Source organism: Chlorocebus sabaeus, chromosome 20 (genome assembly GCF_047675955.1).
Source record: "Chlorocebus sabaeus isolate Y175 chromosome 20, mChlSab1.0.hap1, whole genome shotgun sequence".
NCBI classification, from domain to species: Eukaryota; Metazoa; Chordata; class Mammalia; order Primates; family Cercopithecidae; genus Chlorocebus; species Chlorocebus sabaeus.
In genome coordinates, this window is record NC_132923.1 from 6,883,435 (window position 1) to 6,910,926 (window position 27,492).

At 51.4% G+C, this 27,492-nt stretch overlaps 1 protein-coding gene across 5 annotated transcripts; it reads left to right on the forward strand.

The window, feature by feature from the left end:
- The first annotated feature begins 235 nt into the window (after positions 1 to 235).
- MIR9-1HG (MIR9-1 host gene) lies at positions 236 to 27,492 on the forward strand. Of its 5 annotated transcripts, none has more exons than XM_037997763.2 (7): positions 236 to 961; positions 1,440 to 1,612; positions 4,092 to 4,166; positions 16,110 to 16,209; positions 23,471 to 23,604; positions 24,245 to 24,362; positions 27,119 to 27,486. In XM_037997763.2, the coding sequence occupies exons 1-6, from the start codon at positions 904 to 906 to the stop codon at positions 24,254 to 24,256; spliced, it is 552 nt and encodes a 183-aa protein (XP_037853691.2). In that variant the 5' UTR covers positions 236 to 903; the 3' UTR covers positions 24,257 to 24,362; positions 27,119 to 27,486. The 5 variants fall into 5 exon arrangements, with proteins under 5 accessions (XP_037853691.2, XP_007979313.3, XP_072864378.1 ...); XM_007981122.3 differs by lacking the exon at positions 27,119 to 27,486 and adding an exon at positions 26,160 to 26,242 and having other exon boundaries at positions 239 to 961; positions 23,493 to 23,604; XM_073008277.1 differs by having other exon boundaries at positions 246 to 961; positions 23,493 to 23,604; positions 27,119 to 27,492.

The following is a 27,492-nucleotide window of genomic DNA, read 5'->3' on the forward strand; positions in this document are numbered from 1 at the left end:
CGGGAGCCCTGGTCTAGAGAGAAGGGGGAGGGAAGGGGTGGGGAGTTGCAGGGGGGTGCAAAATTAGTCTCAAAGGATCTTTATTTCTGAGCTAGTGAAGCAGATGTAATCAAGGGGAGAGCAAAATAATCATAATGGGAGGAATGGGGGAGGGGAAGTGGGGCTGGAATGGGGGGACTGGGCCAGGACAGGGCTGAGAATTGGGGGGCAGAGAACAGTGAGTGGGGAGAGTCTCTTGCCTTTTGTCACCCCTCTAAAGTCTCCCTACTTTAAGATGGGGAAAGAAGGACCCAGTCTATAGACTCTGACCTTAGCCCTCAGAATCCCTCATTCAGAGCTGAGGGATCGCCAGGCCAGAAGGTGGCTGGGAAGGCACCAGGGAGAGAAGAGAGCCTCCCGCCCCCAGTTGAGGGAGGTGGTGAGGAGAGGGGAGACTGAAAGCAGTGGGGGAGGGTGAGAGAGGGGAACCAGCAGAGACTCAAGTGGCCTCCAGGTCTGTGGGACAAAAGTTGGAGGGAGATTTGTGTATGAGAGAGGAGGGGAGGGGGCCGTGGGGAAGGGGGGGCTTTGACAATGAACTTGAGACAAACTTCATTAGCATGCAGGCCTGCTGTCTGTCACGTCGAGCTCAGACCGAGTTCCCATGCAGACCAGGAAGAGTGGGAGGGAGAAAAAGGGAGGGGCTGAGGGTGGGGGTTAGAGAGAGAAAAGAGACCCGACCATTATACCATTCTGGGCCCCAGCTTCCACCAAATATCGGGACCCCAGCCCTGGAAACCAACCCCCAAATTCCTCTCCCTCCTCTGAGAAAAAGATAATTTATCTCCCACTTTGACTCTGTGGTCCCGCCCCTTCTCTTCTCTTGTCTAGACTTCCAAGTGCTGGCCTTCATCTCCCTGCAAGATGCGCCCCCCTCCAGCTCCCAGCCTTCATCTTCTGACTGTCACTGTCTCCTTCACAAGTAAGATCTGGATTTGTGATTAGTTAAGCTGACCACGAAAGGAGTTAAGGGGAGGCCTGGGAAGGGGGGCCCGAAATGCCCTGAGCCTTCAAATGGCAAACTGTGTCACCTTGCCATGACTCCTCATCAGTTCCTCGCCTTACCCTCCACACACCACTTAATTATTCTCTCGAGTTCCAAAGCGAATTAAAACTCGGAGACTAGAGACCAAGTCTTTCTGTCACACCCTTTCTCTTGCTTCCCTTGGGGATGAGGGTGGCCTGGAGGAACAATAGTTTCCCTTAGCCCCTTCTTCCTGCCTCAGGTTAGAAAAGGCAGTAGGGGAGGTGGCAAGCAGAGTGGAGGTGACAAAGACCCCTGCCCACACAGGCATTGGAAGGAAGAAGGAGGGGTTTCGTCAGAGTGGGCTGTTATTTTGGTGGTGGTGGTGGTAGTGTCTCCAGAGAGGGGCAGCACCCCCTTTTTGCTGCCTTTCCAGGGAGAGCAGCAAGAGAAAGAAAGAGAGAGGCAAGCGAAATTCCTGAATGGATAGACAGATGCTACGTCATCGGAGCTGCATCCTCCACTCCACAAGAGGCTAGGAGCTGGGGGGAGAGAGGCAGTCCAGCCGCAGGGGCCACCCGAACAGTCTCTCCTCCTCACAGAAGCCTGGTAAGTGCTCATTCGGGTCCAGGGAGGATCCCAGCCCCCTCAGACATCTAGGCTGGGAGTGGGAAGAGATCCCCTAAAATCAGTCAGGACGCACTAACCTTCCTACTTTACCTACTGGCTAATGGAGGCTGGTGCAAAATCATCACAGAAAGAAAAGGCTGATAAAAGATTTAGGGGGTCCCCAAAATGGATGAGGTATGTGTACAGAGGTGGAGCTGGCAGCAGGGCTCTCACCTCCAGCCTCCTGGGCACCTATCGCTGAGCCCAAGGCAGTGGCTCTGCCCACCCGCCCCAGAGTGGCTCCTGGTTCCCCTCCTTCCCCCAGCCCATGCCGGCTGGAGACAGCTCACTAAGTTTGTCAATGGGATTGTAGGGGGGCTTTAGGGTCACGGTGCTACTGATCCTATTAATCTGCCCCTCCCTTCTCTCCACCAGACATGGCCAACATCTTAATGCTTGCACCAGAGGAGAGGCAGGAAGGAAACTGTACTGGAGATGGGAAGGAAGGGGAAAAATGGTTCTGTATTTGGACTCCTGACCTTGTTTCCTCAATCTGGCTCTTATTCCTTTCTGACCTAGAGACTTCAGCTTTTAGGAGAGGACAAAGTCTGAGGGACTTGGGCATGGGGGGAAAGGAGCCAGATGTCCCCCCATGAAAGAAAGGTGGAGACCATAATTGGGAACAATCCAAAAACATTTTATAGGACTTAGATTAATTTAATCCCCCTTCCCCCCCCCCCTTTTCTATGGTATAAGCTGGCAGGTGGGAAACGGGCTGAGTGGAACCTAAAGGCAAGTGAGGTGTCGGAGAAAATGCTTAGGTTCTAGAAGGGGAGAGAACCCTACCCCAACCCTCTTCACACCCATCTAATGGAGGGGTGTTTTTGTGTGTGTGTGTGTGTGTGTGTGTGTGTTTCCTACGGAAGGCCAGGAGATATAGAAAGAAGGCACTTTTCCTGCCCCTAGTCCCCCACCTACACTGTGCTTTCTGAGAGACAAGATTGGGGCCATTGTGGGGTAGTGGAGGCTGGAGCGGAGCAGACTATTCTTGGAACCCCAGAGGCCAGATTGCTGGGAGAGGCTAAGGCTGCCAGCCATCATACGTACACACACATGTTCCATGCCTGCTGGGCTGTGTTCTTCATCACCATGTTCCCCTAGGCATTGTGTATGCTTTGTTGGGGGGTGGCAGGGCAGAGATCAGTGATGAGGGGGATAACTGCCCCAGGGACCCCAGAACTCTCATTGATTAGGGTGGAGGGAAGAGCCATCCTTATGTCTGTTTTCTAGCATGTCAGCAAATTGGTGTGGGGTGGGGGTAGCCCCTTCTTTAGTATGAAGATAAGTTCAGACTGAGACATCCCTTTATGAAACGGATGGGCTGGCAGAGCTGAGGCTGGGAGTCAAGTGAGTATTTGTGAGTGTTAGAAGTGGGGAGGGGGCATTCAAAGCACCCCTCCTAGAAATCAGGCTTGGATGTAAGGCTTGTCCTTGCTCCCCAGCCCCCCTTTTTTCTGATTTCCTACATTTAGGTAGGTTATCTTCCTGACTTAAAAAAAATTAGTTGTGGAATTGAGTTTGAGATGGAAGAAGTCACCAGCATACCCAACCCACACACAAACACACACACATATACGTGTAAAAACACTCATCACAGTATTTTAGGAGCTAGGTCACCTGCAGTACACATGCCTCTCCCCCAATTTATAATTTAACCTGATAGTCAAATTCTGGAAAGATAAAACTATAAAGTACTGAGACTGGGTTCCTATCCAACACTAATGAAAAATAAATGCTTTGTCTTCACACCTTTTGTGTGTATGAAAAAGAGAGGGAGAAAATTGATCACTACAGGATCCTGAGAGAGATACATGGATAGGTGATAGGTAGATAAGTCGCAACAGAGATGAGTGGAGAAAGCTAGAGAGATAACATGATTGAGAATGTCGTAAATGTGTATAACATTTTACAGTTTACACTGCGTTAGATCTAGACAGACAAAAATATATCTCTAACCCTAGTTCCTTCATTCTACCCTAAGCATGCTCTCCCATAGACCCCAGACAGCAGGAAGCTGCAAGGAGATAATGTCCACTGGGCAGGAGATTACTTCCTTAGATTTAAGTCCAAGATCTCCACAGGCTGTTTGAACAGGGCCAAACCCCTGGGCCCAAAGGTTTTGGATGGAGATGGGAGAGGTTGTGAGGATAAGGCTGGGTTAGAGTTGCCCAGGCAAGATGGAGCTGACAGGCCCAGGCCGGAGGCCCTACCTGCATGTCTAGGCTTTTCTCATTATCCCCCTGTGCAGCCTCAAACCTGGCGATTGAAGAGGGGAACATAGACTTTGCAGGTCCTGAAGATGCAGGACTAGGAGAAAAGGAGTGGCTGAGAGAGTGATAGGAAGGCGGGGGGTTGTCAGGGAAAGAAGGCTGGACTTCTTCTCAAAGGACTTTAACCTTTGCATTCTCCTCCTTGACAGGAGCTGGATATCCAAGAAGCAGCAGCCTCATTTGTTTTCTGGTGTCATCGTAGGTGGCCACTTATGGCTTTTGGGGTATTTATTTTCTTATTTATTGTTTCTGATGGTAGAGTGGGTGGGGGAGGAAAAGGAAAACTGGCCCTGTCTCACCTATGTTTTCTCCTGTTCTCTGTACCCCTCTACCCCACTCCCTGTCTCTTCCAGCTTTCAGCCCCTGATTTTGGTCTACTCCAATTGTAGAAAGACCTACATAGTCAATGATAGGTCACCCTGCTTCCAGTTCTGTGACAAAGAGGAAAGGCATTGGGGATACAGGGAACTCTTTCCCCTTCTCCCGTAGGCCCTTGAGGGCAGAGTTGGAGGCCAATTGACCTTGGGGGAGATGATTGGTTGGAGAAGGGAACAGAGATACTTGTACCTGGGTAACAGAGGTGAGAAAGAAGAGGAGTGTGGGTTATGGTGAATGGGGACCCAAGGAGCTTAAATAACTGTGAGTGGGTATGTATGCCAGGATATATAGCTGCAAGCATTGGGAGGTGGTACTGCTGGGAATATCTGTGGATTTGTTGTTGCATTGGTCTGAGTTGATAAGTTTGAGTATGTGTGCATGTGTGCGCGGGCGCACGTGTATGTGTGTACGTGTGTGTGCGTGCTTGCATGTGTGTGCGTGTGCATGTGTGTGCGTGTGCATGTGTGTATGTGTACGTGTGTGTGTGCGCGCCTGCGTGTGATGCTCAGCACCCTTGCACACTCACGCTTATGCCCCTTAAGGAGGCCATTTGCCGATGGTTGAGGGTCTTGCAGAAAGGACTCAGTCTGGATGAACCAACCAACCCTCTACCATCTCTGCCACCTTGTTCTCATCCCCCCGGACACATAAGGTTCTCAGGCAAGTGAGCAATGTGTGGGCTCAAGAATAGACCTGGGAGTAGGCAAGGAAGGCAGTGCTTACACAGGCCCAAGGAATTCTCAAGCTAGCCCCTCAATAGGAGGAAAATACCACTCTCGTGGGGAAGAAGTGTGACATCCTTAGGGACGATATCCTCCAGATTATTTCTCCATACCTCCTACCTTTTCTGCCCACATGAATAGATATTTTTTATACATATATATATATATATATTTCACACAGCCTCAGTATTTTTTACTGCTAATTCTTGTTTTTGTCACTATCCCATAGACAATGCAGATTTCTATAGCAAAAAAAGTATGATATTGTTCATAATGATGCACTTATAAGACAAATAAATATCTGAATCCACCCTCTCCCAAATGCAGCTTTCATCTGTGTCTTCAAGGCAAATTAACCTGGTAACTGAAACAAAGAAAAAATATATGCTTTTTATTTAATTACCTGACTATTTCAAGAAAGTGCTTGACTGCCAAAATGTATTCTGGAACCTGAATTATAAAGATCCATCCAAGAGCTGCATCCAGAGAGCGTAATTCTGGCCATGTTTTTCTCTACTTGGGCCTCTTCAGGCACACAGACAATAGGTGGGCATCAGGCTATAAGGGATGGGGGTGGGGATGGGCACTGGCAAAAAATGCGGGCTCCTAGGCTAATCAAGACACTTACAGTCTCACATCAGCACCAGGGCATCGATGTGCTCTCCCCACAGCCCCCTAGAAATTCCCTGGAAGACAGGGTGGGGTCTGCAGTCCACCGCTCTACAGAACACTTCAGCTGACTGCGATGTGCTGGAATCAGAGGACTCTACTCCAACTGAGACCTTCTCAGGGATGCTGAAGCTGGTGGACCAAGCCCAAAGGGCACCTAATGCACCCATTTTACTCCAGCTGTTATACTGTTATAGGCCTGCTGTATCTAATTAGTAGAAGGGTCTCCTCTGGTCAAAGGAGCTATCAAATAGTCACGAACACACAACACAATAGACATAACTCTCCCCTCCCCCTCCCCCACAGATCCCACAGAACACACAACTTACCAAGACCTTCACTCGCCATCCGTAATGCCCTCAATCTACCTGATGGCAAATGCAGACTTGCAGACACACTCACGGTACACAGATCTCTATTAATTGATCAATTACTAGGCACCCACTATGCTTTAGGCATAGTGTTAGTTACCACAGACAAGAATATGTGCGAAATTGCCCCTTCTCTGGAGAGGCTGTCTCATTTGCCACCATCCAGGTAGTTTCTTTTTTGAAACTGGAACAATGGTATACAAACCAATCCCAGTTAACATGATGGTGGGGAGTTTTCTGCTTCTTCCATGACTGATAGCTCTTTCTCCATTGGAATAAAGACAGATGCCCTACTCACCTTTATCCTTGAGCAGGGGTGGTGGGAGACTGGGTTGTCAACCACACCCAGACAAAACCAAACAAAAAATTACTTCATCAGCAACCTTGACAGAAGTGGGGATTTTATGTAGGTAGTGCCAGGACAATTTAGACTAATCTCCGTTTTCCTTTGTTGGGGGTCTCTCCTCCTTGTATTTGGACACTCTGTTTAGGCTGAACTACCTATGTAGAACCCAAAGCCTCATTAAGAGGCAGAGGGATCTTGCTCTTTATCAAGCTATTTGGAGAAACTTAGATATATTTTCAGAAGACATCTAAACATACCCATTTCCATCTTGACCTTGGTTTTTTAGGAAGTCCAGCTGGATCTGAATTTGACCAATAGAGGTGGAGAGGGGGAGCCTCTGATGACAAAACAAAAACAAAAACAAAACAAAAAAACCTTTCTGTTATCTCCCCACTCCAATAAAAATAAAAATACAGCAGTGGCTGAAAGAGAAAGGAGGTTCATGCTGATTCCAGTTGCCTCTTGCAGCACTGTTTGGTCAGCCCAGGCCAGGATAAGGGGTTGTGCTGATAAGCCTGAGCCCCACAGAGGGCAGAGGACTTGGTTGGAAATTAGTAACAGAGGAGAAAGGGCAGAGTTTTAGCTATAGCAGAACAGCTCACTCTTCCTCAATGGCCCCAGCCTCCCAGGTGCTGGTGAGGGGAGGGCAGATAGGGAGGAAGGTTTGCTTAAGGTGCTTTTAAGGGATCTCGTGGGAGGGCAAATGGGGAGATATTTGTAGGGGGAGTTGGTAGTATGTTTGGAGAAGCATAGGCCCTAGCTAGAATTGCTGGAATGTCTGGAGGGTATTGGGGATCCTAGAAATGGGTATGGCGTGGTTTCATGAGAAGTCTTTGAGGGAATTTATAGTCACGGAGGGGAACGGCTGGAAAGCCTATAGATTTTCCGGGCCAGATGGGGTATGCATTTAGGGAATGCCTTTAGCAGCATACCAGGAGTAGGTCTATCTGTGAGAATATTTGAGAGGGGTTCTGGGTTTTTTCATAACTCTACTGCAGAGACAGGGACCCCAATGCTGTGCTCCCCAAGTGCTTCATTCTAAGCTGTAAGAGCACCTGGGTGGGGGCAGGAGGAAAGAAAACAGGGAGTGGACACTATCTCTGTCTCTTTCCTTCTCTCCTCATCATTGGCTGGTGTGTTCCCTGTACTGGAGGGTGAAAAAATTGACATTGTGGAACCATCTAGAAAGCCTTTCCCTTGGGTAAGGGCCTTGAGACCCTGTGGCAACTGACAGAAGGAAAAAGCTATGCCAAGCCCAGCCCTGCGAGCGCCCTGAGACCTGGGAAATTAGATTGTTTTCTTCTGCCCCATATTATCACCCTGGTAGGGAAACACCCGGCTCCCAGGCTTTATCTTATTCCAAACTGCCTCCCACCCAGCAGTCATGTTGCCAACATCAGTGGAAGCGATTATTCAGACATTCTCCAATCTTTGGGGGACGCACGGAATTAAACCCACTGCCCACAGGCTTGCATCTAACCAAGAACAGCTTTCAGGCTTGGCTTTGTCCTAGGCTGTGCAGACAGGCAGATAAAACAATCCGATAGGGACTGATGACAAAACTGGTCATCCCCTGGTGCACGCCCCTGGTGGCCTAGTGTTCAGGGACCGCTGGTTATAGGAGCTGGCCCAGGTTAATCTGGCTGACAGGCTCCAGGTATCTGAGTCATAGTTTTTTTTTAGTAAGGCAGTGGAGAGTAGAGTGGGTAGAAGGGTGGCTTGGGACCAGGAATTTGAGCTGCTCCCTGGCAGACCTCAGGTAGGGGCCCACAGCTCATTCTTCCAGCTCTACTGGGCAGTGGGATTTGGATCCTGCCTGCCGCCTAGTATATACCTCTCAAGGTTGAGACCAGGCATTATTCAGCCCTGATTCCCAGCGCAGAGAGGCTGAGCCAGGAATGTCGCGCTGTGCCAGATAAGGAGCCAGGTCGGCAAAGTCTCAGACGGAACCTTGCTGGAGGGCGATCCTCCTCCCATAACCCCAGCTCTCCAGACACACCTGGAGCTGGACCATGGGCTAGAGATCGGAGTCTCACCATGCTGGGGAAGGGTAAGAAGGCGCTAACAAGGGCCTCCATGGCTGGATGAAAATCTGTGGGTCTTGCCCTGGCTGATGCCAGCTGGAATCCTCACCCCAGCCTTCCCTACCTGGAACTTTGGTGCTGCGAACACATTCAAGAGATATTCCAGTTTCTGCAAGGCAGAAAAGGGGGCTCAGCACCGCTCAACACCCGCATCTCCCTGTAGGAATCCTAAACTTCAGAATCTTTCCCTCATTGTTTTGGGTTGAAAACCAGCAAGACAGGTTCCTGCCCATTCTAAAAGGTTAAGATCACAGTCTGCTAAGGATCAGAACCCAAGAAGCACAAAGAATATTCTGATGGCAGGAGGCAGGTAGGAGTAGAGTCTGCAGTCATCTGGTTCTTTCTGAGGGGGTTTCACCTGGCCTCTTTTCTATCTTTGTGCCCTGGTGTTGGTGCAGCATACCTAGGGCCAAAATGGAAAATGTAGAACCTACAAAATGAGTGAGGTTGGAGATCAAAACCACAAATGGCAATGGATTGGAGGTGGCAGGCGGGTCTCGGGGTGAGTGAGGCAGCAAGAGGCTGAGAATCAGCACAGAGACGTAGTAGTCCCCCCATCCCCATTCTCTGGGGGGGAAGGGCGCCCCAATTGCACTCCCCGGCCGGCCGGGGAAGGGGGAGGGGCGGGGCCGGTGGGGAACGAGCCGGTGACGTCAGACGCGGTAGAGCCAATCAGAGGATGGCCTGGGGAGGGAGTGTGAAAGGATGAATGAAAAGTCCGGAGCCGGAGCGCGCCCGGGCCAGAGCCGCGGCAGAGGCAGAGGAGGGAGCGAGGAGGTGAGACTCGCTCCACCCTGCTCGCCTAGGCTCGGCGGAGGCTAAGAGCACGGTGGGCTCCTCTGTCCGGCGTCCGCTGAGCCCCGGCATCTGGGACTCAGGGCCCTGGCGCTCCAGGGGCGGGAACTGGCCGGGAGGACCGCGCGGGAGAGCACGGATGGGCACCCTGGGCTCGATGTAAGTGGCCTGGCCAGCATGGGGCACGAGGTGGGCGAGCGCCTCGGAATCCGGCGTGCCTGCGCGTCCGCCACGAGGGGCCGGCCGAGCCCCCACCCTCTTCGGGGCTGCGGTTTCCCTTTCCTGATCGCACCCCCTACCCACCCCTAGGGCACCGCTCGCCTCGAACCCCCGGCCATTTTCACAACCCTGGGTGATCTCTGGTCCTCTTTGCACAAAGCCGTTTCTCCGGGGCTCTGCAGGGCCTGGGACTCTGGTCACCTGCCCGGTCGCCCTCTGCTTTCCTCTCCTCCGCCCTTCTCGTGGGTACTCTCCTGGATCTCTTCCCGGGTGGGGTCTCTGCCGTTTCCTTCTCTCCTCGAGAGACTCGCTTGGGAGTCTCTGGGTCGCCCCCACCCTCCCCCCACAGCCTTTCCCCTCTCTTTGGGTCGCCGGGATTTCCCTGCTTCCTGTTAGGGCATCTCCGGGGTTTTTACCTCCTGGGTTTGGCTGCCCATTTCCCCTTTTAGTCGGCCTCTTGGATCCAGCTCTTTCCCCGACACGGGCTCCGCTTCGCTTCCACCGCCCTTCTGAGTTGGCGACGTGGCCGGGCCGGAGCCGCGGCTCCCCATTTCCATCCCGCGCCAGGCTCGGGCTCCGCCGAAGGCAGGGCTCTGGCTGTCGGATGCGCCCTCGATCTTCCGGAGGAGGGCAGTGGAGAACCGGCGAGGCTGGGGAGGCCTCTGCCTGGGTCCCTGCGGTCTTCCCGGGTGGCACGAAAAGCCCGCGCGTCCCTTCCACCTGGGACCAGCGGAACTCTTGCTCCTGGCCCGAATGAGAGAGCGGGAAATGGGGTACCAGAAGCTTTTTGGGTCTGGGTCGGGGTCAATTCCCGGACTTCGACGCCACCGGTCATTGCGTCCTTTCCACGCCTTTTTCGGTCTCTGTCGTGTCTGTATCCCGGTGTCTGAGGTTTTTGTTGTTGTTTTGTCTCGGACTTCATTTCACTCTTCACTCTCCCCTCCAACTCCACTCGTGTCCCTTCCCTCCTACTCCCGCTGGCGGGCGACCGGGAAGCTAAGGAGGTGCTGGTGGCGGCGGCGGCCGGGAGGCTGCGTGGAAGAGGCGGCGACAGCAGCCAGGAGGCGGGGTTGGTTGTTATCTTTGGTTATCTAGCTGTATGAGTGGTGTGGAGTCTTCATAAAGCTAGATAACCGAAAGTAAAAATAACCCCATACACTGCGCAGAGGGACCCGGAGAAAGCCGGTCTCAAGGGCCGGAGGGGGAGGCTTGAGCGAGGGGCTAGAACCGCGAGGACTGACCAGCACCAGAGGACACAAGAGGAGGAGAGAGACTTCACTGGTTCGAGCGACATTTCACCCCCCAGCACCCCAGTCGGCACAGGTAGGAGTCACAGTCCCATTTCACTTTAGCCAGGTGCCATGTTTTTCCCCCAGCAGAGTTGGAGGGGAGCAAGGAAGCCTCATTGTGGTGCCCTCTGGTGGTCCCCGCTCAGGATGGGGCCTTTTCTGGCAGTCTGGGTCACTCATTGGGAAACTGATCCAAGGGAGAAATCAGTTGAAATCTAGCTGCAGTTATTCCGGCTCCCGGCTCAGGCCTCTCCCTCCAGCGGGAGCTGATGAACAGTTTCCCACAGGCTGTCCACAGCTATGGCTGGGTGGGGGAGTTTGGAGGAAGTCACCTGAGAACACTGGTCTTTGCTTAAGTCGGCTCCTTAAAGCCATGTAGGGCTATCCAGCTTGGTTGGAAGATGGGGGTGTCTATGTGAAAATAGGTGGAGATAGAACTGAAGGTGCTGGGGGTGGGAGGGTTGCTCAAAAATGTAAGCAGGGTGGCAGAAGAACCTTTTTCCCAGTCTGGGTTCTGAGGCAGTGGAGTGCAGAGCAATCTCGGTTCCATTTGCATCCGCCTTCCTCCTTCCGCCCCAGGACCTGAGGCCAATCTCTTTGAAAGATCCTTATGCTGCTCTGTCATTACTGACCAGAGGGGCTGAGTTGGGGCTTTTTAGGACACCTAACCTTTCCACCCCATCTTCACTCTTGGAAATCATCTCCAAGAACAAATGGCCTCGAGAAGCTCTGAGGATCTCAAACACAAAGGAATGTGTAGCTTAGTATCTATGCTGCCCAGAGAAAGCAAAGAATTAGATTAATCAGGGACTTTTCTAAAAGAATCTATTTATCTGGCTTGACCTAAATATTTTAAGCAAAAGAGTGTTTAGGTGCAGTTGAAAGGAGTATAGTCTAGAGTCACTTTGTGGAATAGAAGTCAACGTAGCCAAAGCTAGAAGTAGCCCCCTCTGCATTTACTACAGCTCCGCATCCCATACGCCTGCACCTGGCTTTCCAGCACACGGGGCAGGAAGGAGTAATAAGGGGGTGGAAGAACTGGACAAAATGACCTTGACTGACTCCAGTTTCCTGTGTAAATTTAACATTTCCTCCCAGGACCTGATTTTATAGCTAGAAGATAATGATTCAATAATATATTATGTGGGAGAAATATCAGAGAATCCAAACTCAAAAAAATTGTGCTTCAGGGAGCCTAGAATACATATGTCTTCTTCCTTTAGCGATTTAGAGGAAGGCGAGATTAGTAGCTTCTTACTTTCTCAGCCATTTGGATTTGGATTTTCTGGGGGAGGGGCAGGTGGAGACTGAATTAGGGAGAAAGGGAGCAGGTTTTAGGTGAGGACTAATCATTCCTAACACTACTTCCTGGGCACTAGGCCTGCATCCCTTTCTTTGCTCTTTCAACATTGTGAGATAGTTGTTATTAACCCCATTTTACCAATGAGAAACCACGGACTCAAATGAGTTGCTAATGTTACTCAGTGGTTTCCAACCCAGTGCCCCAATGCTTTTTCTTTCTTTCTTTTTTTTTTTTTTTTTTTTTTTTGAGATGGAGTTTCACTCTGTCACCAGGCTGTAGTGCAGTGATGTGATCTCAGCTCACTGCAACCTCCCTGTCCTGGGTTCAAACAATTCTCCTACCTCAGCCTCCCCAGTAGCTGTGACTACAGGCACGCACCACCATGCCCAGCTAATTTGTATGTATTTTTTTTTAGTAGAGACGGAGTTTCACCATGTTGGCCAGTATGATCTTGATCTCTTGATCTGCCGCCTTGGCCTCCCAAAATGCTGGGTTTACAGGCGTGAGCCACTGTGCCTGGCCTAACCCAACCCAGTGCTTTTTCTACTGCACTTGCCTGTGGGAACAACTGGAGAGAGATTGGGCAGGGAGGGTAAGACGGGGTTGAGCTAAGATTGGAGGACATGGGACACAGGAGGGGGAAGGCGCACCAAGAGAAAAGCCCTGCCTGTGAGCAGGGGCTGGGAGCTGGGATGAGAGAAGCAGCACCAAGAAAGATAGGATTCCTTTAAAAACCAACAAACAACAACAACAAAAAAAAACCTTTCATGTAGCTTGTTGGAAATGTGAATTTGGGATCCACTGAGGCTCATTCACATGAGACTTAGAACCTGTATCAGTAACCACAATGGGTTTACATCATTATTGTTGTCTCCTGAGGTAGCGCATTTGAGCTACCTCAGGATATCCAAAGGAGAATAGAGGGAACTGGGGGGCTGAGAACTGATGCCCTACAAAACCAGCACCTCAGTGGAAAGGAGGAATAGAGCCCAGGAGGGATGTGGGGGTGAGGGTTTGTGTCTGCCTTATGTGAACATATGGTGTGTGCGTGTGGGTGTGTGGGTGGGGTTGTCAGGAGAGTGATGGGTGACTGTGTTTGTGAGCTGTGTGTGTCTGCTTATGAGGGTGAGAAACTGAGTGGTGTGTGACCTGGTGTGAGGTCGGATGTGTGTGCCTCCATGGTGGGTGGGAAGCTCGGTCGTGACATTAGGGACACCTGGAGGAACAGACACTCTTGGATTTGGAAGGAGGTTACCAAATGCAGACATCACAGTGACACTGCTGAGTTCTCCCCACCCGCTCTGTACCAGATCGCATCTCCTCCAACTGAACCCCACAGGGGAACTGTGGGACGGGAGTGCAGGGAAGCCATGTTAAAAGGGGCTCAGAAAGCCCTAACCAGAGTTACCAGTTAGGAAATTTCCTCTCTTGTATAATCACATCTCTGCCTGTGTCTAAGAATTTTCAGTTCTATTCTTTAGATACTGCTACATTACTATTTTTACTGGAAACCAAATTCTAAGCTGACTTCTTTATTCATTTCTCTCCTCAGCCCCTCATTTTAATACCCTCCTATTGAATTCTAGGTCCAGGAAGCCAAAGGCAATTTTCTCTCAAATATTTGACCCAAGTGTTGCATTATCAGCCACACCCTCACTCTGGGACAAATTCTCCTCCCACCCAATTCCAGGCATGGAAAGTGTTTTGTTGATAAGTTCTTACAGTCACAGGAATCATCCTAGTCAGCAAACCGTGGGAGAGACAGAAATAGAAACACCAAATCTGACCAAACCAAAGTTCATGTTTGGGTGTTTTCATTTATCAAGCACACAAATCTCTGAGCCTCAATTCTGATATTTGTATAATGAGAATAAGAAACTCTTAGGATTATTGTGTGCAGAAAATGAAGAATTCTATATAAAAGATCGTATACTGTTATGACACTCATGGCTAAAGGGTAATTCTTAGATTGCAGAAAGATTAAAGGCTACAGTTTGGAAAGACTGATAGCATATGATTGGTTTCAGATTGTAAAAAGGGAAGCTCTGGGGCATGTTCCTGACTGAGGATCTCATAACATTTAACTTGAGGAACTTCCTCCTTTTCCAGCTTTGGGAGTCAAGGTGAGACTCCCGAGGACCTAGGTAGGAAGTATCTGAAGACTTGGGAGAGGAGGCACAGCCCTTGGGAAGTCTGATAAAGGGAAGAGGTTGCAGTCCACGTGGCAGAATGGCCATTGTTTTCTTTCTCCTTAATGGATATTAAGACTTATTGGTAAGAGCACTTAGGATGGGTAAACTGACTTACATAGATAAATACAGCATGTGTAAATGATAATTTCAAGTTTATGCCATTAAGCTCCTGGATTCTAAGTAACTAAAAACACAGTTTATTAAATTAAAGGACGAGTTAGGTAGTGGCTATAATTAACAAATCCTATAAACCTGCCTATCAGCATGCAGACTTGTCTTCATAATTGAGTGACTTTAAGAAGGGATGTCTTCTCTGCCTTCGCCTCACAAACCAACATCCCCCCAGTCCCCAATGCGATTCCTGAGGTTGGTAACCCGCCAGAGACACACAGGCCCCTATGTCTGAAAGTCCTTCTTGAAGTCTGCATGTTCAAGGTTTGAAAGTTGGAACCTGGTTATTTATTTTTTCACCTTCCTTCAAATCACTGGAGGGAAGGAGCAGACAAAACTATAAAAGCATTATTGGGGCTTTGAGGAGAATGAGGAGCAGAGTTATGGAAGGAAGGGTGGGTGGGTGCATATTTAGATAGGATAGATAAGGGGAAAAGGGGAACCCCCTCCTTGCCACCCAGGCTCTCCCAGGGCCGAAGTGACACCCCCTCCTCCTCCTGCCCTAATCCCCCCATTAAGGCAGCTCTGAGTTTGTTATGACAGCGGCTGAAGGCTGCTGAATTGCTGTTTGCTGTGTCTGCTAATTGGGCTGAAGGGTTGGAGTCTGGACACTGAAAGGGACCATTGTTGCTGTTTACCTTCCACAGCCGCCTCCCTGGGGACCCTCTGGGTAAAGGGGAGCAGCAGCACCCCCTTAGGGTCATTGCACCCATTTCCTGCACAAGGGACTGCAGTAGGGAGATAGTTTGTCTCATTGCCTTAGGGTGGGTTTGAGCTTCTACAGCACAGAGGAGACAAGCCAACACCTGAGCCAGTCTCATCTCCAGGCCAGGCCTAGGGGCCATCCAGGAGCTCCCAGGAGAGAGGAGTTACATGCTTGTCTTTCTCCTCCCTATTCATTCCCTTCTTCTTTAAGGATCTTTGCTTTGCCTCTTCCTCCAGCTAATCAGGCTTCATCCCTGCACCTTTTCTGACCTGCTTTCTTCTAGATCAGTGATTCTCAACTTGGTTATGCACTGAATCACCTGGGGAGCTTTTTTAAAAATGTTGATGTTTGGGCCCAGCCCTAGACCCATGAAATCAGAGTATGAGGAAATGATGCCTAGGCATCATTATTATTTAATGTGCACCTGAAGTTATGAACCACTGATGCAGACTCACCTCTCCACCTGGGAAACACACACACACACGTATGCATGTACTCACATGCCTGTGTAGGTGGAACAGACTGTGCACACACAAACACGCCCCGGCCTTTCCCCGCCTTTCCTCCCAAACTCCTGATATCTATAATACTATCAGACAGGTTATATATCTTTTTAATTATTATTTCTAAATTCCTTGTAGGAGCCTTGGAATTTAGAGATCTGTACTTTATCTCCCACCTCAATCTGAGCTCTTCCCCAAGGGAAGGGACTATGATTCCACCTCCCTGTGGATGCCCAAATAGGATCTAGAGGAAGAACACGCTAACTTATCAGAGATTCGATGACTTTTGTGCTCTTCCTTCCTCAAAGTAATATTGACGATTTGGAGGTCTTCAGAGAGGAGAAACTTTCCTCAGGTATCATCTTTCTTTCCCTTTTCTTACTGTTTCCAAATGTTTTTGCTTCTTCTCTTCCCTTTAGCTTCTCACCTGGGGCGGGTGGGTGCTCCAACACCCTCACACCCTCCTTCCTCCTTGTGGACGACAGAGCCACATCCAGCACCACGGACAGCTCCCGGGCGGTGAGTGAGATGGCTGTGCTGACCCCCTTTGAGAGGGTTAGGAGGGACCCTCCTGTCTGTACAATCAGCTATCAAAGACTCTAAATTTTTGAATCTGTGGGAGTTGTTTGCAGTCAGCCGTGGAGTCTCAGGGAGAGGCAAAGGCTGAGGGAAGTTGGCATTCTGTCTCTGGGCAATTGGGTTTGTCTTCATGTTTGGAAGTCTGAATGAGAAGGGCTGCTCCAGTACTAGGAAGAATGAAAGTTATATTTCAAGAATGATTTAACCTAGGTCATGTAAGATACGGAGGGCATAGATCTGGTAGAGCTGAAATGAGCCTTAGATATCATCATTCCTATATTCCTCATTTCACAGATCCCATGGGAGTAGAAGAGGTGTGATCAGGTTGCCCAGCTGGTTAGCAGAAATGCCAAGATCCAGGCTCCTGAATTTCAGCCTGGCCCTTTCTATCTGTCTGATACCTCCTTTAGGAGTCTCTCTGCCTCGGTTGGGTGGAGCGGGGCTGTTGCTGGTTGGGGGAGTTTGCAGGTTGCCCCTATGCAAAACAGGACAGGATGTATGACTGGGCATGTGAGGTGTTCAAGAAAGCCAGGAAAAGGTGGAACAGACTGCTACCTCTGTCTGAAGTGGTTTGGAGGGAAGGCCTCAGGGACAGGGCATACCTAGCAGTAGCTGGCAAGCCCATGGGAGAAAAGGCAAGGGGGCAACCATCTGCCAGGACACAGAGGCCAGTGGATGGCCACAAGTAGTCTCCAGAGGCCAGTGGGAGTCACGCAAACTGGAACGGGGCCTGGGAAAGGCCCTTCTGTGTGCCCAGGCCTGCTCCCCCAACACCGTGAGCCTACAAACAAAGGGACCATTCTCTCTAGGATTTGATGCTGCCATCTCCGGCTGGCAGTGCCAGGTGGTGGGGGCATCAGGGGGTGTCAATCCATTATCCCCCCCCCAACTCCTAGGTCCTCTGGGGCTGGATGTTGGGGAGGTGGGTGTTCCATGCTATGTTGCCATGGCAACCTCCCCCCCCCACTCCCAAAGTACAAAGAGAGACAGTTTTCACCCCCACCCCCAGAAAGAACCTGGGTCTGGCTGGGAATCTTCCCTTGAGAATCCTCCTTTCTGATGCACAAGCCATGGCATGCATAAGCGTCACCCTCTTTTCAGCACTGGAAGCTGAGGGTTCTGCCATCAGCAGGCCACATAGGCAAGGAAGCTGGTGTATGCAGTGTCTCTGGGCAAGGTAATGCAAGTGAGCACCAGCCCCTTATACTTAACCCCCTCTCTTCCCAAGCTCGCCTGCCCCTCACCTACCACAGCCAAGGACATCCCAGGACTTCTCAGCTGAAGCGATGGGGCTTTGACCTTCTACTCTTTCCCAGAAGTGAGGGACACCCGGCTACCTCCAGCAAACCTCCAGGCTGTGGGAACAGAGAAGAGGAGGGGGCCATTCCTGCCACCCTCCATCTGCACCCTCCGCCATTACTCATTAGGCATTCTGCCCCCTCCTTCCGCTCGTTAAGCCTGATTTGCATACATTTGCATAATACAGTTCATTTGCATTCCAGGAGGCTCATGGTAGAAGCCAGGAAAAAAGGGGAGGGGGGCTGGAGAAGAGAAAAAAAGGGAGAGATTTTGTTTTCATCAAAGTGTTGGGGGAGGGACTAGGGGGAGGTGGCAGGAAGAGGACAGAAATAAAAACTTACACTACTTTCTTTCTTCCTTTCTGCCCTCCCTCCCTGAGCTGGACTCAAATGCCAAAGAGAGATGCCAAGGGGCCAGCTTTTCTGTCCTTTTTTGTCTTGCTTCCTCCGGCCTTGGCTCCCCAGCCTGGCCCCCCACCTTGTTGGGCTGAGGCTTCGGAAAGAAAGAGGCAGGGGTAGGAGGCAAAGCTGTGGGAACGGAAGCGGAGGGTGAGGGAGGCCGCCATCTTAGGTAACTAGCGCCTGTAAGATGGCTGCCTGACCAGGTGTGCACTGAAAGCCTACTCTGGTTAGTGGACATGGAAGAGACTGAGGCCCTAAGAAGGACTTCCTGGCTGACCAGAAATACTGTTGAATCTTCCTGCTAATGGAATTGGGAAGAGAGGATGGAGAGAGAAGGAAGGAGGGAAAGACCAGGAATGGCAGCCCCCAGAAAAGATGTAAGGTTGAGCACAGGAGCAGGGGTGGTAGAGAAGCCTCAGCACGTGGCTTAGTTCCCAGAGGACTTAGAGGACTGTGAGTAATAAGAAAAGTACTGGAGGAATCAGAATGGGGAATATCAGCAGGAGGAGTGAGAGGGTAGGATGTGGCCAGGCAGTATCATTTGCCAGTTTGAGGGTCTCTCTGGGGCCTGTGAAAGGTGACTGTGTACTTGAGGAAATGCTCTACCTTCTCTCCTCAGCCCAGCACTCTGGTTTCCATCTTTATAACTCTGGTAAAACTGCACCCTCTCAGAGGCCACTCACAGCCTCCTCAACAAAGACCTCTGGCCCTTCCCAAGCCCAGTCCTCCTTGACCTATGGAAAATTTTATGCTATTTTCTCAGTCTTTTCCTTTGGCCTTCGGTTCTTCTGTTATATCCATGATCATCTGTTCTTGGTTCCATTCATTCAGTCCTCCAGATGGACCAGTTCCTTAACTAGAAGTGGTCCCCAGGTTCTGGTGGTAGCACTTTGTTTTCTCTTCCTTCTCACTCTTCTCACCACTTTTATCACTTCAGCCATCACTTGAAGTTATAAATTCTCCCTCCTTTCTTTTTTTCTCTCTTTCTTTTTTTTTTTTTCCTTTTTGAGGCAGAGTCTTGCTCTGTCACCCAGGCTGGAGTGCAATGGTGCAATCTCAGCTCACTGCAACCTCTGCCTCCCAGGTGCAGGCGATTCTTCTGCCTCAGCCTCCTGAGTAGCTGGAATTACAGGCACATGCCACCACACCAGGCTAATTTTTGTATTTTTAGTAGAGACAGGGTTTCACCATGTTGGCCAGGCTGGTCTTGAACTCCTACCTCAGGTGATCCACCCTCTCTGGCCTCCCAGGGTGCCAGGATTATAGGTGTGAGCCACTGCACCCAGCCTCTCTCCCTCGTTTCTTTAGTCTTGATCTCTTTTTTTTTTGAGATGGAGTCTCGCTCTGTCACCTAGGCTGGAATGCAGTGGCGCAATCTCGGCTCACTGCAACCCTCCTGGGTTCAAGCGATTCTCCTGCCTCAACCTCCTGAGTAGCTGGGACTACAGGCGTGCGCCACCATTCCCAGCTAATTTTTTGTATTTTTTTTTTTTTTTTTTTTTTTTTGAGACGGAGTCTCACTCTGTCGCCCAGGCTGGAGTGCAGTGGCGCGATCTCGGCTCACTGCAAGCTCTGCCTCCCGGGTTCCCGCCATTCTCCTGCCTCAGCCTCCTGAGTAGCTGGGACTACAGGCGCCCGCCACCGCGCCCGGCTAATTTTTTGTATTTTTAGTAGAGACGGGGTCTCACCGCGGTCTCGATCTCCTGACCTTGTGATCCGCCCGCCTCGGCCTCCCAAAGTGCTGGGATTACAGGCGTGAGCCACCGCGCCCGGCTTAATTTTTTGTATTTTTAGTAGAGACGGGGTTTCACAGTGTTAGCCAGGATCATCTCAATCACTTGACCTGTGATCCACCCACCTCGGCCTCCCAAAGTGCTGGGATTACAGGGGTGAGCCACCGCGCACAGCCTAGTCTTGACCTCTTTTAAACTCTGGATTGACACCCCCAACTGCCAACTACCACCTGTGGTCCTGCCATTTGTCCCCAGTTCAAGGATTAGAACCGTATATCTGCTTGGCCAAGCCTGGATCACATGCCTAGGCTCTAGCTGCAAGGAGGACCCAGAGAGTACCTGTGTTTTTAGTTTCTGTAGTGGCATAGAAGTACCACTTCCCACCAAAACCCGGGAGGTGGGCCATTCCCCAGGCAGTTCGGATGCTCCCTCCGCATTGTGCTTCTGCTGCCCTACCTCTGTCGGTGGCCTCCTTAAACTCCTAGGCCCCCAGGTTCAACTCCTGAACATTTTCCTGGACTTGTCCCCACATCCAAATCAGCTACATCAAAGCCTGTCACTTCTTCCTGTGTAGCACCTCTCTCATCCATACCCTTCCCTCTGGTACTCCTGCCTCCATGTCAGGGCATTCATTCAGGAGGCACTGAGGGTCTCCTTTGTGAGAGGAGCTATGCTCAAGGGGAGCATGGAATACAACACTGCTCTGAGGAACTGGCAGTCTACTGGGTGAGGCAGACACACGAATGATTAGGAGACAGTCTGGAAAGCATTGTCCTGCAGACCTGCGGGGAGTTCAGGAAGGCTTCCTGGAGGATGCCAAGGGATAAGCGATACGAGATAAAACAGGCATTTGGCAGTCTACTGAGCCTGGGGAGGTGAATGGTGGACAGTCCACAGCATTCAAGAAGGCAGAGAGGTAAGGAAGAGCAGGGTATGTTTGGAGACTAGCATGGCCATCGCAGGGAGTCTGCTGGGAGGAGAAGGGAAACAGAGGTAGGAGTTCCTCTGTAAAGCGCCTTATGTGCTATACCAGGGAGGCTGGGGCAGTTAGCTGATAGCCTCAGAGGTGCCAGGTGTAGGGCGTGGCTGGAGAGCAACACATAACCACTCCTAGGAGGGATGGGGACTCCTGCATCTGGTTGTCCACTGAGCCCAGCCAGACACTTAACTGACTCTCAGCTAGTTCCAAACAAATGAAGGACATATGAAAGACCTGGAAGCCACTTGAGGAAGGGATGTCTCTACGACCCGCCTTCAGAATCCCTCCTTCCCCCTTCACATGGCGGGGCAGCAAGCTTATGGAAGCTTTCTGGGGAGAGATGTGGAGAAGAGGAGGGTGGTGTCCCTCAGCACAGTGAGCACCCTGAGGTCAGGGCAGGGGATGGGCTGCTGGGGTTTGGGGGACAGGGATACTGGCTCTGACTTTGTGGGACAACAAGCTGGTCTCTGAGCTCTCTTACGAGAAAGAAAGGAAGGGAGGGAGGGAGGGAGGGAGAGAGGGTGGGCGCAGTGGCCCAAGCCTGTAATCTCAGCACTTTGGGAGGCCAAGGCATGTGGATCGCCTGAGGTCAGGAGTTCGAGACCAGCCTGGCCAACATGGTGAAACCTTGTCTCTACTAAAAATACAAAAATTAGCTGGGCATGGTGGCCCATGCCTGTAATCCCAGCTATTTGGGAGGCTGAGGCAGGAGAATCATTTGAACCTGGGAGGCAGAGCTTGCAGTGAGCTGAAATCGCACCACTGCACTCCAGTCTGGGCAGCAGAGCAAGACTCTGTCTCAAAAAAAAAAAAGGTTCAGTGGTCAGGGCTGTGTGGCTCAAGGGGCTGGAGCAAAGCAGCAGAGAAGGAGCTCAGTCCTGGAACCGTCCTGAGGGAGGGAGTTAGGGTGAGGTAGTAGCCAGGGCCAAGGCTCCGAGGGAATTCTTCCTCAAGAAAGGGGATGAGAGGCTGGAGAGGCAGATGGGAAGATGGTGAGGCTGCTGCTGGCTGCTGGGCGGAATGTAAGTGGGAGTGCCCACCACCGCCCATCCCCCAGGCCCAGCTTGTGCACAAAGACTTCTCTGTGAGTGGCCATGGAAGTGGCCCTGTCAGGTGAGGGGGCTTAACTCCCAGGGAGTGGGGTGGAATGGGGCTGGAGGAAGGGAGGGCTGAGAGGTGGCCTCAGGCTTTAACCAGGTCTGGGCAGGAAGGATAAAGAAGCTGAGACCAGGCTGGGGTCTCACAGTGGGGCCGTCCATGGTCTGGTCCAGCTGTCCCCAGGATGGGCTCCTCTCCATCATCCAACCAAGGCCCCAGGGCCCCAGCACCAAGGCGCTGACCTGCCCCTGCCTTCTCCCCGTGTCTTCCCGGCTATAACTCCTGATCCTGCCAGGCCTCTCCAGCCTTCCTTCCCCTCCTTATACATGCTGTCTCCTGACGCTCTTGGGACTGATCCCGCTTGGGACTGGCCCTGCTTGGGACTGACCCTGCTTGAGCGTCTCTCATCTTCCCAGCATGGGGTCTCCCTCCAGCTTCTGCACAGTGCTCCCGCTTCTGGGAGGGCTGTGTTGAGAGGATGGAAAGACAAGATGGATCATAGCTAAAAAGGAGTCCCAAAGCTACCCTAGTCTCCACACCCACTCTTGCCTTCCCTGGGAGAGGCTCCTCTCCTGGCCTGGCCTCAGTGTCACTTACTGCTAATCAGCAATGTGTAGAGACCTTTCTCCCATCCCCCCACCTCCAAGACCTTGTTGGGCACACTGGATTTTACTGGGTTTTTTTTTTTTGTTTTTGTTTTTGAGATGGGAGTCTTGCTCTGTCACCTAGGCAAGTGCAGTGGCACGATCTCAGTGTGCAGTGGCACAATCTCAGCTCACTGCAACCTCCACTTCCCAGGTTCAAGCGATTCTCCTGCCTCAGCCTCCGGAGTAGCTGGGATTACAGGTGCCTGCTACCACACCCGGCTAATTTTTGTAGTTTTAGTAGAGACAGGGTTTCTCCATGTTGACTAGGCTGGTCTCGAACTCCTAACCTCAAGTGATCTGCCCACTTTGACCTCCCACCGTGCTGGGATTACAGGTGTGAGCTACTGTGCCCGGCCTGCACTGGCCCTTCTAGTGAATGTTTGGGTTCAGGGTGCATGAAGCAGCAGAATGCTGGTGGACACCACCTCGTTGCAGGCTGCTCTGGGTTTGATAGTCAGTGGGGCTCTGTCCACAGGAAGGACAGCAAAAGAAGGAGCTTTTGGCTTTTGACTCTGAAATTGGACAGGCTGGTCAGGATACAAATTCTGGCTTCCCCCACTTACCAGCTGGATGACCTTAGGCAAGTCCCTTCATGTCTTTGGACCCTAACTGCCTTCCTTGGTTATCCTGAAGATCAAACAGGATGATGGGAATGAGTGTTTTCTAAGGCTGTGTGCAGATGTTTAGTGTTAAATGCTGAGTGCAGAGGGACGCAGTTATGGGGCCATTGAGATAGGTGGGGGCAATCAAGGAAGGGGGGTTGTGAGGGCCATGGATCATCGGGTGCAGTCCATCACGGAGGCCTGACTGAGAAATGTGGCTGGGCTCTGTGGCTGAGGCTTTCGTGGTCTGAAGGAGGTGAGCATCTTGCTGAGGCTGTTTCGAGAGGGACCCGTTGTTAACAATTAGGTGGTGAACTCCATGATGGCAGCTTCTTTTATCCACTGGCCAGGTGCGAATGCTGCCCAACATACCAGGAGGAGGGGACAGGTAGGGTGCAGCTCAGCCACATTGCCCCTAACCTGCCCTGCTCCCTCCCTGCAGCCCTCATCTCCTTGTCCTCCAGGCAGCACAAGCCGTTGTGGAATCTCCACCGGGTGTACAGAACGGTGCCTGTGCATCCTGCTCCTCAGGACCTCTCAAGTCCCCGATGTGATGGCTCCTCAGCATCATCAGGAGTGAGCATAATTCAGACCTATTTAGATCCATCAGCCTATGGGCCAGGGGGACCTTCAGCAGGACAGTCTTTTGTCTCCAAGCAGTCATTCCTTGTTATACAAGCAAGAGTCAGGAAGAGGAATGGTTTTGGCATCATCCCCCACAGACAGCAATGGGGCCTTTAGGCCTGGAGGGAAGGACCAGGCTGAGGCTGGCATATGGAGGTTGAGCCCTGGGCACGGGGCATCAGCTTCACCCGGCTGGGGATGCCTTCTGCTGGGTTTGTCCATCTGGCACCAGCTGGCTTCCCAGCACCGCCCCCACAACCAACCAGACTCCTTCTTCTGTTGTTGCCATGACAATTGGCTGCCATATTGTACCTCAGAGCACTAGCTCCTATCTGGATTTTCCTGTGGGGTTCCTAGAGGGTGGGAGATGGGTCTCCAGGGATTTATCCCTTTCTCCTGATATCCATCCAATAAAAATTCATAATAACATGATTTTTTAAAATAGTCTATGTGGAGGATTACTATGTGTCAGGCTCTGTGCCAGACACTACATGTTATTTAATGTAGCTAAGAAAGAATTAATGAGATAGAATTCAAGAGGTTCCCATCCAGTTTCCTGCTACTATGACAGACTTTTTCTCTCTCCAACCAGGAAATTCCATGATCTTGCTTATTCCTGTCTTGGGAAGTCCTTCTCCATGTCTAACCAAGATCTATACGGCTATAGCACCAACTCTTTGGTTCTTGCCTTGGCATGGCTGAGTTGAGAGGTAAGGAAGGAATCCCACCTAGCTTTAGTGACTTCATAAAGGTTCCTGGGCTGGGTGTGGTGGCTCATGCCTGTAATCCCAGCACTTTGAGAGGCCGAGGTGGGCGGATCACAAGGTCAGGAGATTGAGACCATCCTGGCTAACACGGTGAAACCCTGTCTCTACTAAAAATACAAAAAATCAGCCGGGCATGGTGGCGGGTGCCTGTAGTCCCAGCTACTCGGAGGCTGAGGCAGGAGAATGGTGTGAACCCGGGAGATGGAGCTTGCAGTGAGCCGAGATCGCGCCACTGCACTCCAGCCTGGGTGACAAAGCGAGACTCTGTCTCAAAAAAAAAAAAAAGGGTTCCTGGACTCCAGCTATTAGAATTGGGAAACTGAGACTTGCCTAGCTTGGTGAGAGGTCTGAGGGCCCCTTAAAGTCTTGGGAGCCCCCACCCAAACCTTCTGTTTACAGAAGAGGAGTAAATGCCACATAATGCTTTGAAATTCCCCCTCTGTGCCCCCATCAGCACCCCAGAAAGAGTCAGGAGCCGGAGACCATGGAATAGCAATAGTCTCCCAGGCCCTCTGGGCTCCCCCTTTGGAAGCCAGTCTCCCAGCTCCTGCCTTGCGGGGAACGTTCCAACAGGGCCTCAGATCCTGGGATAGTGAGAGTTCCCTCCTTCTGGACCCCAACCGGAAGGCAGAGAATGGTCACTTTAACCTCGAGGGACATCTATAAGGGGCACTAAGCAGAGGCTAGCTTTGCTGAGGGAATCCTGAATGAGGAGCAGGTGGAGAGAAAAAGGAGGCCATTCTCAACTGAGGAAGGGTGGGCTGGGAGGGAGGGGCTGGGGATAATTTATGATATCATTGTTCCCCTACCCCACTTACTTCCCAGCTACTGTACCGTTGCTAGGAGAGCTTGGCTCTGTCTGGGGCTGGGAGGGTGTAACAGGCGGGAGGCTGTTCCATCTGCACTCCTCCTTCCCCACCCAGGGGAGGGCACCGCATGGAGCTGCATCCACCACCCCTTCCCAGGCCCTGACAGACACCAGTCTCTTCTGTCGTTCCCCCAAATTTAGCCACTCAAGAAATAGCAGGATTCCCAGGTGGGCTGAGGATCCAGAGCAAGGAATGGGCAAGGGAGTATGGAAGGAGAGACACTGGCAGACTTAGAGGGGCACTCAGGAACAGCTGGCCCACCTCGAGACCTGGGAGCCAGTCCGGGCCAGGAAGAGGGCCAGAGGGAGTCAGGGAAACAGTCCTGGCAGAGCCCAGGTTTGGAGAAGACAGAGTCCTTACATTTGAGGGGTTCCTGATGCGATGGGCAAGGCGGACCTCTCATCCCCACTCCTCCACACTGTCAAGATCCAGGTTGGAGAGCTGGCAAAGGTAGGGGAAGGAGGAGCTGGGGCAGGGAGGAGGGAGGTGAGCTGGGAGAGGCTGAGGAGAGTCTAGGAAGAAGAAAGGCCACACTGGTCTAAGTGGAGTTGGGCCATGCCTGGCCATGGCTGAGATCCCCTCCTCTTTCTGAAATTCTCTTCTCAGATCTTAAGGCTCTTGGAGAAGTCAAGGGAGGTGAACTTTGGGGGTTTCCAAAGCTGCTGGCTCCCAACCCTGGATGGGGCAGGAAAGGAAGGCTGTGCCCACAGCTGTGCCTGACACCTGATTCCTGCGCAGCCCCTACTGGGTTTATTTGCCTTTCCTGGACATAGCTTCCCCACCCCAGAAAGGAAGGAGCTGACCCTGATTTGTGCCCATTTGGTTGTGCAAGCCCCTCCGTAGCCATTATCTCAGCTAATCTTCCCAACAGCCCTGAAAACCAGGTGATACTGTCCCCACTTTATGAAGGAGGAATCAAAGCCCCAGGAAGGCTAAGACACTTTCCCAGAGTCACAGGACTGGTAAGTTGGGCTGGGCTTCAAGTGGGGCTTCGTAGACCCCAAAGCATATGTCCCCTTCCCCCGCTGTGCTGACTTCTGAAACACAAATGGAGGGACTGAGAGAAGAAAGGACCAGATAGGTGGAATTCTTGGCATGTTCTCCAGTGTAGGCGTAAAGTCTGAGAGATGATAAACATCTTGCAGGTTGAAGACAGGATTGGGGAAGAGGCCATGGGAGCTGTGGAAGTGACCAAAAGTCTACTGGGCTGGTCCTTAGCCCAAGTGCAGCCTGCTCCCTGCCTTTCTGAAGCAAGTCCCCTGGGCTCCCTGCCTAATCTCTCCTGTTCTTGGGATCTAAGTTTCCGCCTTAGGCATTTCCCTCATCCCCCCATTGCCTTGGATAGAGCACCTGGAAGAGGTACCTAGACTCAAGCCACTGTCATGGCGGATCCCTTTGTGATGACCCCTTCCCTAGCTCCTCACTTTGGCTGATGGACGTGAGCTCCTTCCAAGACCGCTGGAAGTTTGTCCTCTGCCTCCTCCTAAAGTCTCCATCCAAAGAGTAGTTTTTGGCCGGGCATGGTGGCTCACGCCTGTAATTCCAACACTTTGGGAGGCCGAGGCGAGTGGATCACTTGAGGTCAGGAGTTCGAGACCAGCCTGGCCAGCACGGCAAAACCCCGTCTCTAATTTAGCCGGGTATGGTGGCATGTGCCTGTAATCCCAGCTACTCAGAGGGTGAGGTATAAGAATTGCTTGAACCTGGGAGGCAGAGGCTGCAGTGAGCCAAGATCATGCCACTGCAGTCCAGCCTGGGTGACAGAATGAGACTCCATCTCAAAAAAAAAAAAAAAGTATTTTTCTTTACGCTTGACAATTTTCTTTTCAGACCAAAAAGAAGAATGTACTTCATCCAGTTGGACTGGATTCCCTCTGAGAAGCCTTCCCAATTGACTAAAAGATGAGGCTAGGCTCTAGCAAGTTGAAGTGGAGAACCAGCTCCTTCAAGAAGCTTTCAGCAGAATGGAAGTGGGGACGACCCAGATTCCAGCCCAGGCAGCCCGTTGTACCTTGAGCCATCTGGGATAAGACTTTGACCCATGACTCCCATATCCACAACCTGTCCATCCTGGCCCTTCCCAGTTTATCCTGTGTCATTTGAACTGGGATTCCCACATCCTCTGAGATGGAAGTCCCATCTCAAGTCTTCAATAAAGACTCTTGAATATTGAATCACATTAATAGTGGTTGTGGATATACCTG